The 19975-nt window shown below is 34.2% G+C and overlaps 1 protein-coding gene across 1 annotated transcript in view; it reads left to right on the plus strand.

Moving 5' to 3' along the window:
- The window catches only part of LOC105666782, a 360020-nt gene that overhangs the window by 162929 nt on the left and 177116 nt on the right, over positions 1-19975 (plus strand). The window contains exons 5-6 of the mRNA XM_048414120.1: positions 14903-14989; positions 15863-19827. Of these exons, the coding sequence (XP_048270077.1) occupies positions 14903-14989; positions 15863-19827 (4052 nt within the window). The remainder of the gene's footprint in view (positions 1-14902; positions 14990-15862; positions 19828-19975) is intronic.

Below are 19975 nucleotides of genomic sequence, written 5' to 3' on the forward strand. Positions count from 1 at the left end.
ATAGATCACACCCTTCTGATCCACGTTCTTCGTTCCTCACGTCAAAATTGCCACTTCTGAATTTTTTAAACCACTCAAAGCACTGTGATTTACCAAGAGCGCATGCTCACCGTAAGCTTCGACAAGCATGCGATGCGATTCTGCAGCAGTTTTCTTCAAATGGTAACAGAAAATCAATGCTGTCCGCAAATCGTAGTTTCCAGGCACAAAATTCGACATGTTCAACGCTATTACAAACTATGCTGTTGTATGAAACTTGTATTGTTCCGAGTCGAAAATGTTTGTGAGATGTCAACAAAGACTTTTGGCATCAATGATGCAGTTTAGCGATAACTACATTATCAGCTAGGGCCATCTATATGCAAATTCCGGTTTCATATTTACAAACCTGATATATCCAAAATCTATATGTTACAAAGTTGTAGATATATTAGGCGACCACTAACGATTCGTGTGCAGTGGTGAATGTGTCGAATAAATTCGACGGAGATGTATTAAGTTACATGGGTGCGGCGTCATGGCCCAAAGGGGCCAAGCCCTCATTTCCGCAGCCCTATCTTGCATCTCTCGTTCTTTGCGTTCTAGGTGCTCAGAAGCCGAATCCTCACGAGCAATTCCTACGATCATTTCAGTATTTCGGTTGCGTCATTAATCGGCTCGATGACTTTTGTCGCTTGTCACATAATAGCTTACGTAATTGTTACTGATATGTACCATCAACCATTGTTCCTCTATTTTATGCTTTGCTCCTTTGTTCGATTTACAGTTTACAGTTTCATTTATCGTTGTTGTTTAATAGTACAACTTATGCCAATTTAGGATGAATATAATGAGTTTAAACTTTGAAGTTTTTGGAATAGAGCTTTTAAAATAAAGTAAAGGGTGCCTTTTTTTTTATAAATTGTAATGTTTCATAAAACTATTTTAAGTTACAGATAAATCAGTAATTTATTAATAACACAATGGAATATAGAAAGGGAATAAGTATAATATAGTATAGTGAAAGAGGGGCAACTTTTTATAGAAATAATATTTATGTAAGGTAATGCAAAGCTTAAAATGAGAAGAAACGAGCCGCTAGATCGTATTTTTAACGTTACATCTACTAGAAATTTTTACAACCAATTTTTCTCAAAAATTATAAAATCCTCTCTATACCTTAATCTACAATTATGTGGCTTGGTGCGACTGTAAACAATTAATTGAACAAAATTTATATGTTCTAAAAAATATATCTGCCGTGCCTTTTATTTTGAAAAAAATGAACATCGTACATGCTACATGAAGTTTAAATAATATTTTAGTTTCTAATTTTTTAAATTTTCCACAATCACTTTTTCAAGTTTTATTTGATAAGAGTAAAGAGAAACAAACGCAATGTACGCTACGACATCCGATATATTGATGAACGTCAAAAGGGCGCGTGCAGAACCATAGTTTTACTGACCTAATTTTCAATACAGACAGAAAAATCAATCTGAACAAAATTCAATTTTTTTGTACGTGGCATATTTCAAATTCCTGTTTTTCGTACCTTTTACTTGAATTACTTTACTTGATTCATGATCTCGTCTATATTTATTCAAGATAATAATACAAGGCAAAAATAAAATATAAAATAAATTCAATATTAACGTAAGTCAATTGAATGTAAGATAATATAAAATACACAGCTATACTGATGTAACTGATCAAACACTCTTTAAAATAGAATGATTTTTTAAAAAATGGACTAAACGACTTCAGTTTCTTTCTTTTTTTAGAAGTTAAAAGCATTAGTTTTATGACGTGAAAGAAATTTTTGAAAAAGTTGCAGTTGATCGGAATCAGGGAGGAAAAGATAAAGGTCGCCTTTTACAACCATTTTATCTGGATCTGCACTGGAAACTTACAAGCACGTTTTAAACGTTTATGTCAATTATATATATATATATTAATTATATATTAATTACATTAATTAGTTTTATATTATATATTAATTATATTACTTAATTATATATTATATATTAATTATATTACTTAATTATATATTATATATTAATCATATCACTTAATTATATACCACATATTAATTATATATTATATATTAATCGTATCACTTAATTATATTATATATTAATTATATTACTTAATTATATATTATATATTACTTATATTACTTTGTATATATAATTAATATAAATGTTTAAAACGTGCTTTTAAGTTATCAGTGCAGGTCCAGATAAAAATGTTGTAGAAGGCGACCTTTATCTTTTCCTCCTTGATGGATAATATGTCAATGGTCAAAATAGTATATTTCATAACTTGCGGCGTAAAATTTGAAGATCCTTACATTTTTCGATGCCTGTTGCTTGTTTCCGTCTTAACAGACTTGAACACAACTTTCAGCATATGTATATAAACATACCTAAAGGCATCGAAAAATGTAAGAATCTTCAGATTTTTACATTTAGAATTATGCTAACTATTTTCACCATTAGCCTGTGTAACTCATGGAAACCTTAACCGATATTGATGAGACTTTTATTTTGTATGTAACTAAACAAGTCCATAAAGTTCATTGTTTAAATTTTCATTATAGGCTCAAATAAACAAATTGTAAAAAGATACCTTTACTAATGCATAATGCTATATTGTCCTAAATTTGTTTCAAAATAATTCTTAAAGATACAGGGTGTGTATATGTTTTGTATCGTTAGCAATTCAGATGATGAACTAATAGTGTTTCCTTTGTGGTTAACAGGCGCTCCCACTTTTATAATTGTTGCAGTTGTCCTTCACTCTTCAATAATTTCACGTTAGTCGAGTCTCGTCATCTAGTCGATTACATAATTAAGAAGCGTTATACAATAGTTATCGCTGCCTGACAGCCACTTTTCAGGTAAAGTTGAGCAAACAGAACGGAAAGTTCTAACTTTATATAAGTTAAACGAGCAATTATATTTGGAAGCTTCGATAGTATAAAACTAAACGCAATATTTTGCCACAGGATGAGTAACAAATACTGAACAATATTAATAATAACGGAAATAATAATTTACATTTCTACGAGGTGTCTCATTTCAATGAATCCACGTAATATTCCCTAAACTGGAGGTACATTATTCGAAAAAGTTTTTCAAATAAAACTTATTTATGACAGTCACAAATCTTGTCTAGGTAGACGTATCTCTGAGACTTCAAGGTGACCTTAGATTTTCGTAAATGGAACTTTGCATTTTTTTATACATATACATATACATCATTCGATGCATTTTTAATTCTCTACAAAGGTATTGAGTAAAAAAATTATTAGTTTGCAAGATATTTTAACTTTGACACGTTCGTCGTCTAGCGTGATACGGCTAAGTTTCCTGCGGGGCCCAAATCCGACCTCCGGTACGCAGAACGTAAATAGAGCGACAAGCGGGAATTCATTGTTTATCGCCTTCGATTCATTGTAAAGAAAAGATTATTTAGTTCTGACATGGAGAAAGCGATAAGCTTTCCAGCTAGAGTATTCCGAGGGATCTCATGGCAGATATCTTAGATCTTTCATTTAGTCGAGAAGAATACTTGTGAGATGTACATCAGTGATTTTTTCATCCTCAAAATGTTCAGTAAACAGCGTGAAAATATATTTGAAAGTAAGGAGAGTAGTGATAATGAAGTCTACAACTATTGTTCGAAGTGCCCAAAATCATCCCAAATGTGTTTGGAATGTTTTAACAAATACCATGCGATATAGCATAATATAATATATTATCCAGAATATAAATTAATAAAAAGTATGGTATAATATGTTTTAAATATTTTTATGTTGTATATCCTATATATAATATCCTATATTTAATTAACTCGAAGAAGAAGGGCGTCATCCATATTTGGGTGACGCTTCACACGGAAGTATACCCGTCACATAGATATGGGTGACTGCGGTGACCAACGTGTTAATTAACTCGAACAAGAAGAGCGTCATCCGTACTTGGGTGACAGGCTCCGGCGGAAGTATACCCGTCACATAGATATAGGCGACTGTGGCGATCAGCGTGTTAATTAACTCGAACAAGAAGACCGTCATCCGTACTTGGGTGACGGGTCCCTACGGAAATATACCCGTCACATAGATATGGGTGACTGTGGCGATCAACGTGTTAATTAACTCGAACAAGAAGAGCGTCACTCGTGATTAGGTAACAGGTCCCCACGGAGGTATACCCGTCATACAGAGATATGGGTGACGCGGCGACCAACGTGTTAATCTTGTAAGACTTGTGGTATGAAAGACAAAATAAGAAGATAATGCAATGCTTTTATGCCTATGTTCTCTTTGTCGTTCATACACTTAATTCGATGAAATTAATATTGAAATATCTTTTAAACTAAACATTTAACAAGACATTTTCATAGGTATTTACAAGTAGCTATCCCCGTAGTTTTTTATAAAGAATTAACAAACGTATCGAACAACGTATGAAAAAAAGGAAGACAAAGGTCACGTTGTAATCGCGGAGGCAGGTTCACCCAGATAAGATTTACGACCAGCAGATGTTCGCTCCCAAACAAAGTAAGTTTCATTGGAAACACTTTTTCGAATATAAGTACAGTTTAGAAGATATTTGCATAAGACACTCTGCAAACTTGCATCGGTATTTATATTTAAAGCTTTCGATAATATAAAAAATAGTGTGATATTCCATTTAAGAAAAAATAAACCGCTTTGCTTTTTTTGGCAGCGATGTATAATTTCAATAAAATTCTAATGAACAGAAGATTTTCTAGTACGTATATTTAAAATCAAACTTTAGAATTATCTTTAGTTGTATTGAGATTTGGTAATTATTCGGAGTAGGGATGAGCTCACCGATTTCTCAGTGACTTTGAAATAACCTTTCAAGGTCAATATTCTGAACAACTTTTTTTCTTATTCATGTAATCACCTATTTTCTTGATGTTAAAAAACTTCAATCGAATGTAGATACGGTACGATTACGCTTCATTTCGGATTAGGCGGTCAGTCTGAATTTAAACTATTGATGAGAGTGATAACAATTTTTAAAATTGTATAAATAAAAGAAAGCAAGGGGTTGTAGGTTCGGCAGCCATTAGCCAGCCGGTGTGATTAGCTTGTCATTAGCGTGAGATAATTTTTGACGAATCAATTGATATATGGAATGTTGCATTTTATTTTAATGTTCAACTGGACAAAAATATTGTTATATCTTTTTAACTTGTTAGTGTATCTACTATCACTGAAAAGTCGTTTACAGAACGAAATGAAATAGTGCACATAATCTTAAACTTAAATTACTTTGTAACTTTTCTTTTTTTATTTAATTCTTTACATTCTCAATTTGTCCAATTTGGACATTTGGAAGAAACTTTATAATTTGTAAAGTAAATCCATTCGGCGGCGAAATGTATAAGGCAGTTATTTAGGATGTTGACCTTGGCAACATATTTGAAGAATCATCGAAGTTTGTGACATCGCTCCTACGTGTTCCCAATAATTACCAATTTCTTAGTTATAATACAAAAGAGAAGAATTCGTTTGCAGCATAAAGTATTTTTAACAGCATGTTATAAAACTAACGCAATAGCATAATAATTTGGGGATTTTTATATCGAAATCGTGTAATTTAAATCACACGAGACATGAACATTTTTACAATTCAAATATATTTTTCGATAGAATATTAAATTGATTACGTCATATAGCAATATTATCATTATAGAATTCTAATTGCGATGGAACATTTGAACCATTTTTATCATAATTCGATGTAGATACATATGCATTTATGGGAGATCCAAAGGTACAATAATACACAGAATTCGCACAGTATGCAACAATATATTATAAAATTCAAGTGTATGTTAATTCAAAGTGTAGCATTCGTAATTTAAAGAGTTAATAAATTTAAGGAGTGAAACAGTTCTGTACGCAAGTTCCATTTATATCGTTGTATTCGTTAAAATATAAATTTATATAAATATCTGCAGTTTATTTATAGTATTTATTTATAGCAAAATTTACGAGCGTGAAAAAAGGAAAAAATTACAAAATAATGATGTTAAAGTATTTAAAAGATAGGTACTGCTGCGATATTTTTACATAAATCTTATAATATTATTGGATCGAGTGTTCTTTAAAAATCTATTAAAATGATATCGTTCAATAACACAAAAGAGATATCACGCTACGTAAATCAATACTGTTCGTGAGAACTGTCCTGTCTGAGTGCCGGGGAGTCGTTGCATTATATGTAGCTTAAAAGGAGCGGTACAACCTTTTGAAATCTTGAAAAGTAAAACCTAATTAGGGAGTTATTCATCTTTGAGCAACAAAGAGGAGGGAAATCACATAACGTTCGAAGAAGCATCAAAATTACTGTCTTTCTTGTCACGAAATTTCATTTTCTTCCACTGTAACAAGTTTCTTTGAAAATTTGCCTATGTTGCTTTAATTAATATAAAAAGACTTTTGAGTTGACAAAAATATATAAAGATATTTTATAAGTAATATAAAAAAAAATAAATATGTAGTGTATGTCATATTTATTTAATAATCGTTGTAAAATTGTGTGTTTGAAGAAAATTAATAATTTTTCAATAGCATTTTCAAAATTAATTACATTTTGCTATAATGTAAATATGTTCATCTTTATGGTAACATATAATAATTAAAATTTTTCCTCTTTTTCATATAAATTTCATATATCATTTATAACTTAAATTATCGTAGAATTCTTAACTTATTGGAAATAACGATAAGGAAATGTCAAACTGATTGAAGCTACTTTTAAATACATCTTTCCTTTCGTTATCTCTTATAAGTTAAAAATTCCATAGTAATTTAAGTAGTTGTAAATAAGAAATTCAAATTGACTAAATATTTGACAGAATTATTTAGTATTTTAATTAGATATTCATATTAACAATTATTTATCTTCTTTCTTTGTTCCAGAAAAGTTTATATCTTTTTTATCTAAACATTAACAGTTGTCGTATGGAATGTAATATCTTCAAACTCAATAAGGACATCAGTTCTATTTCCCTCGCTATTCTAATAAATCTTTCCAATCCAACAAACTTTAAAGTGTAATTTAGCATTGCTATTGCATCTGAAAGATTCGTCATTTTTATATAATTTTCTTCTTTATTTGTTACGTTACAAGTTATACAAAAGTGCAAGATAATTGAAAATATCCAATATAATATGGATTAAGTGTTGTTAGAACTCCCATAATATTTAAGCGTTTTTATATGCATGTTTATTTTCTATATTATTAGATTTATTTAATCACACAAATAACAATTCCAACGTTATGATGTAGTTAGAAAAAAAGTAGACTTTTAAACTTATTATAATAGTTCATTAATGTGCTAATAGTTAAAGCAAATCTCAGTTTCAATTACACAAATCAAATTCTTGAATCGTGGCATGAACTGTTAGTGTTGTTACAGAACTTATTATCTGACGCATGTTATAAATCAAATAACATAAACAAACTCTTGATATCAAATAACTGATTCAATTTTATAGTTCTAATGATTGAATCATTTTATTAATCAGGAAGATTATTCATGTTCAAAAATACTTTTACTTATTTTTCAGTTTATTTTTGCATGTAGAACCACCATGCGACCGCTTGTACTATCCTGTATGAGATGTCCTGTATGATATGTTGGTTTTTGAACGTCAATCAAAGTCATCCATTGATATTTAAAATTTATGTTCGTTAAATATTCTTGAAATTGTTCCTTGTATCTTATATTCGAAATAGTTTTTCATATCCCAGCTGCATAAGGAGAGGAAATAGAATTTTCCTCCCACCGAGTCCCTTCAGTCTTAACATTTTTAGTTTTAATTAGACTTTTCTCGTTTTTCTTGTGGGACTTTATAAAAGAGAAAGAAGAGAAGAACCCAAATTTCCTGAAAATCTATGAAGGATTGCATTAGGGATGTTGTCAACAAATTAAATATGCAAGTTTCAAAAGGGTTGAAATATTATTTAGGGACAGAATGAATCAGTATATTGACGCCCAAGGTCGTACTTTTGAATACAGGAGATAACGGGTAATTTCAGGAAATTTTAATGAAAATAAGTTTTCAACGGTAATAACTGACCTCTAGTGACCTTCAAAGACCGTTATATTATACGTCAATGAATTTATCTTGAAATGGGCTACACACTTGGCTGAACAGAGGTCACCTTCACTTAGATAAGATTTGTGTTTACAATAACAATCCTCCCGCTGCTTTGAAACAAAATAATTTCTGTTTGAAATCGATATTGAAATAAATAAATAATGAAATGAATAATTCGAGAAATAACTGCATGGATGAGCTAAGGTGAGACAGCTTGTATACACCAACATAAGAGAGGGAGAGAGAGGGAGAGAGAGAGAGAGAGAGAAATTTCTCTATATTACATTTTTTGAGAGGAAGAAGAAAGATTTAAAAAATGTAGGGAGAGGTATTTTGGTATTTGTAAGTCTTCATTGATTAATGTTATGTAAATATATTATCAGTGATAAATCTGTCCTAGGATTTTACAAGTATACTCTGAAGAAAATTTATTAAATACAGAAAGTGATAAAATCAATCTTTACTATTTCATATCTTTCATCTTTACAGTATCATGCAAAACAAATTATAAATTATCACTTGTCAGAAGTACCCGAGATATTTAAGCTTGCTTTAACTAGCTATTTATCCTTCAAAAATTATTTTAGTACACTATTTTAGTTATGGTATATTTACTAATATTAAACTTGTATAATTACATTTTGTTCTGGAAGAATATTACTACTATTGACTACTATCAAGTAAATGTATTGTTTACTATAATAATTTAATTTGGAAATAGTTTGACCTAAAACTATCTTAATCATGAGATGTACAACCCAATGATTTAGCTGAATACAATTCTGCTGCAATAAAATTATAGATGATAGAATTAATGGTCCTCAAGTAAATTTATTATTCACTATAATAATTTAATTTGGAAATAGTTTAACCTAAAAACTATCTTAATCATGAGATGTACAATTCAATGATTTAGCTGAATACAATTCTGCTGAAATTAAAGTTATAGATGATAGAACTAATGGCCCTCAAGTAAATGTATTGTTCACTATAATAATTTAATTTGGAAAAGTTTAACCTAAAACTATCTTAATCATGAGATGTACAATTCAATGATTCAGCTGAATACAGTTCTGCTGCAATAAAATTATAGATATCATCAACAGTAACTATGTAACATAATAAATCTTTTCTAAAAAAAAGTTTATATTTTTTGGACATAAATGAGAAGTGTTAGACTCTTTGTCCGTTTTCCTGAAAAAAGAGAAACATTGATTTGATTGTTTTGATCAGAAACATAATTACTAACGTGACTACTAAACAAACCTAATGGTATAATTTTCTAATATGTGACAAGCTCCCTCCATTTTTGTATTGTCCTCTCCCAGGCCAGTTATCTACCCATAGCCAGATCAAATAACATGACTAGCTACTAAAGAGAGCAATGTACTAAAAATCGAACGGCCATTCGATTTCCATTCAAATTATTCCGGTTTGAATTCGTCGTGATGCGTGATGTAATGAAAAGTGTGGAAAATGGATGGGTGTGCTCGGAATCGTAGTCGTTCTACCGGCATTGTTTACTCGGAAGGAAGTTCAACTCGGAAGTGGCACTATTCATGAATCTCATACGAGGGGCAGAGCGACGCATATACACGCACCTCGTGTGTGCGCGTGTGTCAGTATCTCTACAAAGATTATTTGATGTGTAAGTGCACATTTCACAGATGAGGCGCGGTGTATTTAATGCAACATGAATACGTGTGCGTGTATGTTTGACGTAAAAACGTCATTCAAGGGGCTGGCTGCGCAAGCGTAACTTTAAATTCTGTACACGGATCAGTGTCAACTGATCTACAACAGCGTTTCTCAATCTTTTCTACGAATTACGAGTTATTACAATTAAAAAATTATCTGTTTATTTTTTTATGAAATGATTGAAATCTCATACTGGTAAATAAAAATCACATAACCTGTTTAGAGTAGGTACAATGTTTGTACCTATGACATAAGTGTACATGTAACTAGAGCAACTAAAGTAGAGTACAATATTTGTACAAGTAGTAGGTACATTTTGTTTTATGTTTTAAATAAATGAATCGTCCATAGAAGTATATATTTGCTTGCTCATATATGTAAAACTTTGTAAAATATTGCAATCTAATAAATTTTCTTGTATAGCAGCAACAGGTTTGATAATGAGACAAGTGAAGGCCTTGAGTAACTTTTACATGTTACAAGTCAGTTAGTAATTTTATTTCACATAAAATTGTAAAATTTCAAAATAGAAGTTTGTAACTTTTGATTTGTAACTCGTCAACTTATCAATATATTATTAGTTATTAAATTGATGTGCTCAGATGTTGATTTTATACAATTAGGAAAAAGTGGAAAAGGGGAAATGATTAATCTTGCAATGCATGGAGTATCATTGAGCTGTTACTTTTACTCAGCATATTGCTTTAATTTATTACTTATTGCTAAATATTATTGGAATTTTTTAAATTCATTTTTTCTATTTTTGAAAGTACTTTTTATGTATCTTCTTAGAGCAAAAAATGATTTGTAATGTTTGTGATTGGCGCATGAAATAATAATATAATAAGGAATAATTGGAAGTGAGAGTATACTATTATTCATATTTACTGAAGTGTCTAATTTTAAATGATTTCTATTCAGAAAGTAATTGTTTTATACATAAATATTAACATATTTCTTCTTTCTGTTTTTAATGAGAGGAGTTAATGTTACTGGTGTACTTTTATTAAAATCAATATTAATATAATTCTTTTTCTGTGCCTGGAAATGAATTATGCATAGTATTTAATTATTGTCTATCAAAATTTGTTATTTTCCATAGATTTATGTTCAGAAAGTAATTGTTTTATATACAAGTATTAACATATTTCTTCTTTCTGTTTTTAATGAGAGGAGTTAATGTTACTGGTGTACTTTTATTAAAATCAATATTAATATAATTCTTTTTCTGTGCCTGGAAATGGATTATGCATAGTATTTAATTATTGTCTATCAAAATTTTTTATTTTCCACAGATTTATGTTCAGAAAGTAATTGTTTTATACATAAATATTAACATATTTCTTCTTTCTGTTTTTAATGAGAGGGGTTAATGTCACTGGTGTTTTTATTAAAATTAATATTAATATAATTCTTTTTCTGTGCCTGGAAATGGATTATGCATAGTATTTAATTATTGTCTATCAAAATTTGTTATTTTCCACAGATAATCGCGAGAAAACGATTATTTTCTTCGTAGCATATGAACAATATTTATTTTTACCTTAAAAATATTTGATTATTAAGTAGCACAAAATATTTTGTTCCTTATAAATAGATTTTCTGAGATTCTTTTATTTATGTCATATAAATAATAATTTGTCAATTTTGCTAACTAATAAAATTAACTTGGTTTACATATAATTCATTGGAAATTTCAAATATCTTAATACTAAATTGCAATATATCAGATAATATTGTATCAAGCATCCAAGACAGGTTTATAAATTTTCATAAACTCTGTAAACACGAAGTACTTGCACCACTTTATCTAACAGAATTTTGATGTTGCAATGCAACGTTACAGTATTTATTTTGCGAATAAATGAATTTTACAGCAGGATGCGTACTCTTTTGGCAACGGATTAATTTTACAATACACATCAGTAATTAAAATTTATCTGAGCGTAACGTGCAATTTTATTTTTCAATACGAAAAATTAAAATTACAGAAAGCATGAAAATGCAGCATTATGAAAATATCTCATAAACAGTTGAACATGGAAATTAGCCTTAAACTCTACTAAGAATTATAACGTTGGTAATTACGCCACAAATGAACTACAATTTGAATTTAATGTATTTTGTCCCGTGTGAAAACTGGAACTAATTTGATTTGTCATTGTATAGACTAGTTGTTATTTTTACTTTCAAAATCTAAAAAATATTGTACAACAATACAGCAGAAAATAAAAATGAGTAACGATATAAATAATAATATTAATATTAGTATTAAACATAGTTTCATATACAAAGTAGTTTGACAAAATGAGGGTCCCTTTATAATTTGGACAAGTTTTTCATTAAAAACTTGGCCAACTTTAAATCACATAAAATCATTATGTTTTTATGGGACCATTTTCTCCTGAATCCGATTTTTACCTTTCCTCAATGAAGTTAAATTCTTATGGTTTGCCAAACATAGATGCATCCATTTGAACATTATTAACTTTCTCAATTATGTGTATTAGGTTGTTCCAAAAGCTTCTTTTGCTTTATGAGGAAATAACAGATCCAGTAGAGACATTTTGATCTATTACTACAGAATAGATCATACATGGTTGAATAAAGTAATATAAAACAAGTGTGCACCTATTATTTCCTTATAAAATGAAAGAAGCTTTCAGGATACTTGCAAATAGTAAATTGATAGCAGTATCAAGTAAATAAAACATTGTGTATTTATGTATTCTATAATGGACAATTTTTTAAATGAAATCTCAAACGTGTAAATTTGTAAAAGAAGAAATATAGTTATTTCATATTATACAGAAATACAGATAGAAAATGCAAATGCATATACAATGTGTCTAAAGCACTATGGCAATCTATTACTACAGAATAGATCATACATGGTTGAATAAAGTAATATAAAACAAGTGTGCACCTATTATTTCCTTATAAAATGAAAGAAGCTTTCAGGATACTTGCAAATAGTAAATTGATAGCAGTATCAAGTAAATAAAACATTGTGTATTTATGTATTCTATAATGGACAATTTTTTAAATGAAATCTCAAACGTCTAAATTTGCAAAAGAAGAAATATAGTTATTTCATATTATACAGAAATACAGATAGAAAATGTAAATGCATGTACAATGTGTCTAAAGCACTATGGCAATAAATTACACACACACACGTGTAATATAATACTTAAATATCAACTTCTAAAACGACTGGAAATTTTTCAGTGTTGCTGATAAAATCTCCAGTTTGTAACACGTTGTTTATCAAAATTCTGTTTAACTGGAATAAATGATTTGATCGAAGCGGTTCACAAGGTCTGGTCCAAACAAATGGTCGCATATTTTTCGATATCATTTCAAACAAAACTGCTCGCGAAAATATTCAAACAACTTGAAAACATCATGTTTCTGTAAATGTATGAAAGTTTATTTTCGTTTACTAAATAAAGAAAGAGGTAGCCTGAAATTTAGTGCTCAGACGTGCAAACGGGTAATAAACGCAGTAGAACGGTTTGAGAAACCCTGATATTCGTAAGCATGTATTATATAAACAATACATGTTGGCGATACTCGCGCGAACAGAGAATCGCACGCGTGGGTGGGGACACGAGCGTGTTTTACGGGTGGCGGATCTGCTCGCGCTCAGTCTATTCCTGCGATTCATGGATCCTACCGGCCATGCCGCTGATTTGTGACCCGTTGACGTTTAATTCGGAATTCATAAGCGACTGTCAGTGGCGCCGAAACGCGCAAATTTGGCTCGATTGTTCATGGATTTTGTAAGCATCAGGTCCGTGGACAGCATCACCGAAGCTAGTTTAACAATTTTACTGGTGTGTCCTACGTTGTTATTTCGTATATCTTTGAGTAACGTTTCATAGCAAGTCGATCATTCCACCTGTTAATTAGAATTGTATTTACTTTACATTTTCACGTGTACTGTTGTATAGTGATTTGTGCATTGCTTAATTAAAATTGGTTGCCAGCGATAGAAAAGTGGCTTTGTTGATTTTTAATTCTGTTTGCGAGGGAAGATCTGAATTAGCGGGTTAATTGTAAACTTGCATCAGGTGGTTGTGACATTCGGTTGTTCATAGTGCTGAATAACAATCTATGCAATATAAACATCAACAATATTAGAATTTGATTACTTGTTTTATAATTTCTTCCTATCTCGCAACAATTACTTTTCCCGGCTTTTTATTGCGTTAATTATCCCAATTAATGAATTAATTATACAGGATTGTTGGTAACTGGCGGCACAAGCGGAAAGGGGGTGATTCTAAGTGAAAAAATAAGTCGAAAATATAGAATAAAAATTTTTCGTTTGAGGCTTTGTTTTCGAGAAAATCGACTTTGAATTTCGCTGGGTACGCCTGCACTTTATCACGTCTCGTTGTAACGGATCTCACTGTAGATCGTTGTCTCGATGGATATTATCGCAGTTTAAGTTTGTTTTTGCCGTAACGGAAAATTAGGAATACATAATGAAATAATATGAAGTAATCATAAAGTTTATTATTACAAAAATTGCTGAAAATGTTGCCTATTCTGCCGAACACGTACTTCTGCTCTTCTAATTAAATTTCTATGAACAGTTTCTAACGCATTGGAAGTGTTTATCAACACAACGTCAATCGAGACAACGCGAGGCGTGATAAAGTGCACGCGTACCGAGCGAAAATTCAGAGTCGATTTTCTCAAAAACGGAGCGTCAAACGAAAAATTTTTATTCTATATTTTCGACTTCTTTTTTCGTCTAGAATCACTCCCTTTCCGCTTGTACCACCAATTACCAGTACCCTGTATATGTTAATCGCCTTTGCTATTTATATTATTTTACATATGGAATCAAAACATCTGAAATAAGAATAGAAACCAAATACAAATGAAACAAATAGAATAAAATAGAAACTAGAAGAACGCAAAATCCATCGTAAATGATTTCGTATTTCGCAGATTTGTTTGGCAGACGTACAAGAAGAGCACATAATTGAATTATAACAATTAAAAACATTTTCACGTCGCATCAGCTGATGTTTTACCGTTGTCGTATTTACTTTTCAGATGATACAAAATCCGACCAAAGCTACGCCAATCAGAACGGTGAACCGAAGAGTTCCTTGATCCACCAACGAAACCAAACCGAGAAAAGTAAGAATCGATCATATTTCTTTTTACCTTTAATCGATAACAGATATTACTTTGGAATGCTGTCCTGGCGGTGAATCATGCTTCTTGCACGGTCATAAGACAACATCAACTTCTTTCCCTTATTTACCGTGCACATTTGCACTCGTCATACTCGTTTCATTCATGGGAAGATGTAAATGCTACGCATTGATATTACTTTCTTGTGCGAATAAGATTCTCAAATACGTTCCAACTGTTAACCATAGTCTTCGTAACATCATCTCAAAATTCGGGTATAGTAAATAAAATAACATAGCAATTCATAAGCCGTTCTTTAAACATTGCTCCACCGACAATAGGATTATTTTTCATATAGTTTCTTACATCTCAATCATTTTATACCAACACTGCCATAACTACTCTAATTATCGAAAGACACTTGAGTTTTGGTTAGAGAATTTTCGGTTTAGAGATCTCAATCTTCCTCTAAATTTTTCTTCTCGTTAGTACAATCGAGCCAAGCTAGCAATTATAGCATTTTGCTTTCCTTATTTCGCGAGCTTCTTGTTCACACTGTCGCACTATCGAACGATCAAACGATTCTCGTTAGAGTGGCATTTCCCTGACAGAAAGGAACGAGCCTCTTTTTCTTTACTTCGTCTTGTGTCAATACACGTTGATTGCCCTGAAGAAAATTATGCGACAAGTAGAGCATCTTCTCGAGAACGGTTTAACGATCCCTTTCGTTATTTAACTATACTTGTTTATAAACTGCGAACAAGATTGCATTTCGCCAGACACTAAAAAGCAAAAGCAGCGAAAAAAAAACAAAAACAAAAGATGAAGCGTGAAAGAGAGAAAAAGTCGAAACTGGCCGATTTTACGATTCCATAGGAGTTTGCAAATTCTTCGAGTACGCTACCGACAAGGAAGAGATTAACATGCCGCACAGTGCGCGAAACCGCAGAAATCGCAAAGGTCGCAACAACAGAAGAGCCTGCCAAAGGCAGCAAACTCTGGATAAAGCTACGAAAGATAGCAACGCGACGGTAGAAATTCCAAAGAGCATCGAACACGAACACGAAGAGAACCTTCGCGAAGCTAAGACGAGGACGAACGACTCCGACTCGGAGAATACCGTACGCAGTGGCGAGATTCAACGGAAGAACGGGGAAGAGGATAATGTGAACGCGAGGAAGAACTCGGATAACGAAATCAGCCGAAGGGCAGTTACATCGAAGTGTCGTAGATACGCGAAAGAGGAGAAGTGTCGAATCGAGATAGGAAGAGTGCAGCCTGGCATCAAAGTAATGAAGATCACAACGATCAGTAGTTCGCCTCTGGAGGCGAAAATCGATCACATCGCTGGTGTCGGTATCGTAGAGACTGGCAGTGTCGATAAGATGCCGGATAACGGGGCTATCGTCACAATTTCCGAACCTGTGGACCCTTTCTCTTCGCCCGCGACGAAAGTGGACAGGAAGAACGAAAGTGGACAACAGAAGATGTTGACTGGCAACAAGCTGCAGATTCGCGATGTCAGCGACTGCGACACGCTGGAGACCGACAACGTTAAACCGGTTATCGTTGAAATGGAATCGGACGTGGAAAGGGAGCCAACGGAGCTAGGTACGCGGTTGCAGGCGGACTTCGACGACCCTGACGCGTCGAAGCAAGACCTCGCGGAGCCGAGGCGCGTCTGGGACAGCGTGATGCCGCACGACGTGGAGAGGAAACTGAGGAGCTTCATCGAGAGTCTAAAATTGCCGACTTACGCGGACGACGTCGTGGAAGTAGCGAAGCCGACGGACCACGAGCGGATCAGTGGCTCGACGCATAAGAAGGCGAGGAAACGCGCCACCTTCGAAGCGCAACACGCCCACTTGCAGGCGGCTAACAGATTCTTGGACATCATTCAAGAGGAGGGCGAGAAACTGTCCGAAGACGAAGAGCAGCACATAAGAGATTTTATTAACGAGGAGATTGGCAAATACCGGAGGAAAGAACGCTGCTCGCAACGGAAAGAGGAATTGACGCAAGAAATAAGAGAGCAGCTCAGTGTGAAGATCAATGTGACCGAAGAGATCAACGTGGACGAAGAGATGTCCGGGAGAAAGGAAGATGATGATACAGGAAGAACTGTAAAGTTGGATAGAATGGAAACGGAGCTTGACACCAGAGGAACGAGGAAGCCGATGATGACGAAGATCGACGAGGATGATGAATCGCAGAAGGATCTGAAGGAGGAGAATTTAAAGCCGAGAGAAGGCAACGCCATGGAAGCGTTAGGGGGGCAAAATGTCAACGTTGAAGACGAGTCTGCAGGAAGTGAGTCGTTCAAAATAGAGGAGCTGGAGCAAAGTATGGAAGAAGACGAAGAAACATCAGGGGAAAAGGGGGATACTAATGTGAAGGTCGAGGAAGTGGTAAGCGAACCATTGAGCGATGACAGTACGAGCCAAAGTGATTGTAAGTTGAATGTTGAAGACGAAACTAGTGGCCAAATTTTATTCTATGGTGCAAACGACGAAGTTAGAGTTTCGAATGGTAAGCAATTGAACGGGAAATGTGAAGCATCGACTGGTGATGTTGGAGTAAAGGAAGCGGAGAAAGTGTCATTCGTTGAAGAAAATACGTCGACGGAAGAGACGCCAGAAAAGCAGTGGGAAGTTTCTGATGATTCAAGTATCGGTGCACGTTGTGCGACAGCACAGGTTGAGGAAAACAAAAATGAAAAATTGGGAGTGGCTAAAAATCGAGGTACTCGTTGGGAAAGTGAGGCATCGATCGAACAGCCTGTTGGAGAAGGAAAATTGGACTTGGAAAATAATGTGCAAAATTCTGAAGCAAATGCATGGTCGGAGGAAACTGAAGAGTCGAAATCAATTGGCGAGGATAATGGTTCCAAAAGCGAAGTGCTGTGTGAGGAATTGGTAAAGGAGAAGGAACAGTGTATGAAAGACGACATTGTGAAAGATTCCGAAGTAAATACGTTGGCTGACAGTGAAACTACTGAAAATGGAAGAAGGAAGAATGGAGAAAGCGAGATAAAGTCCGCAAAAGTCGATGAAGAATCAGCAGAATCTGAAACAAAACATAGAGAAAATGAGGCAAAGTCTGTAGGAATAAATAAAGAATCATCAGAATCGAAATTTTGGCAAGGTGGAAGACGTACCAATCCAGAAAACATTAACATTTCCGAATCAAGCACAACGAGAAACGATGAATTATCAAAAGAACAGTCCTGTTGCATAGACAGGAAATGGTCAGAAATTCAGGCTCTAGGGGACCTTATGTCGGTGACAGAGACAAAAGGTCGTAGCCTAATACCACCAAAGAGATCCTCTAGCCTGCCAGACATCGATTTCCAAGAGAAAACAACGTATTGCGGTGTTTACGACCGCAATCCCCCAGCCCCTCCGCTTCGTCGAAAGAGGGAAGCGAAGGAGCTCGTAGACGTTGACGATCCTCCCAGTCGTCCACCTCTTCCGAAGGAAAACCTCGGTATATTGGATGCATCTTTCGGACGACCGTTGGAAACACATTCCTCGGAGGCACCAACGATGTGTAAGAATATTGGCAGCCTGAGAGCTTTATTGATAATAATATCCCGCAGTGACGCGTCCGTCAGAAATATTCGCGACGCTTTAAGCAGCGTGGATTCGTTGGCTCTGCCTGAGAACGTACGCAAGGTAATCGATGATCTAAGAGGAAGCGGGAGGAGGGCTTGTCTCGGGAGCGACATTACCGAATTGCACAATTGCCTTGAGAACGGCGCCGAGCTTGGCAATGGTGCAACTCCTGAAATAACGCATGACTGCTTGAATCGTAGCGTACGCGAAAAATCGCCGGCGAGATCCGACGCGCAAGACCCGGTCGAACGAATAGTGAAAATGGTGGTAGAATCGTCTAAGGACGATCGGGCGACAGTTGCCGATGAATCCAATCAGAAGCAATCCGAGAGCAAGGTCGGAACATCAACGAATGAAGGTCAGGGGAAGAAAACTGAATGGGAACAGTCATCGCGTCATCGTGTTAACGAGGAGGTTATCAAGAGTGAAATGTCGAGCATGAAGAAGGTCGTAACGCAAAGGAACATATCGACTGTGCGTGACTTCAGGTCGCGTGATAATAAAGTTGAAGATTCGAAGGACACCAGGGAGCTAACTACCAGCGAGGAAGAGTTTGAAGAAATATACAAATACTCCACTTCGAAGGACAATGTCGAAGAGCAGTCTCACGTTCGTAAAATTAGCAAGCACTATGACCAGGATCGGAAGGAGCGCGAAGAATTCGATAGCCCATCGGAGATGCTAGACTCCATTGCAAAAATCCAGCCCGAGCATTTCACGGATAAAGATAAGTTGGAGACGGTGGATTATCAAGGGCACGACTCGTCTAGCAGTGCAACTACTTTGAGTACGGTGAAGTATAACCCGGCAGACGCCTGGCAAGCTGACATTTGTTCGATAATAGTGGAGGAAGCGAGGAAGAGCAAGCTTAAGCGAGAGGCAGAGGAGAAGGTAGAGTCGTCCAGCTTGAAAAATAAACTTCCTTTGCTGAAGAGCGACGAGTCGTTTTACAACGCAACGAACTGTCACGAAGTTCCAGTGACACCTGAACCTATACCCTATTCGCCTGTGGAAGATCTGTGTTACGCAGCCATTGACAGTGATGAGAATTGTGGGAAAAGTCAGCCGCAGAAAGACGGGACTACCAATAGACCAGAGTCTTTAAAAGACCTTAGCATTAAGAAAATCTTGTCGATGCCGTACGGTTGCCACGTGATCAACGAGATCACGATGCCTAAATTTAACATCTTTAAAAGTCTACGATCTATCCCGAAGTTTACTAATAACGTAACGAATGGTGAGATTGGGGACATTCCATTAAATATGCATGGAGTGAATGAGCAGCAAACTGAAACAGCTAAACTAACGACAGCCTTGCCGGAATCAAAGTGTTCTGATGCACGTAAAACCACTGTTTCAGACCAGACTATATCAG

Source organism: Bombus terrestris, chromosome 18 (assembly GCF_910591885.1).
Source record: "Bombus terrestris chromosome 18, iyBomTerr1.2, whole genome shotgun sequence".
In the NCBI taxonomy this organism is placed as follows: domain Eukaryota; kingdom Metazoa; phylum Arthropoda; class Insecta; order Hymenoptera; family Apidae; genus Bombus; species Bombus terrestris.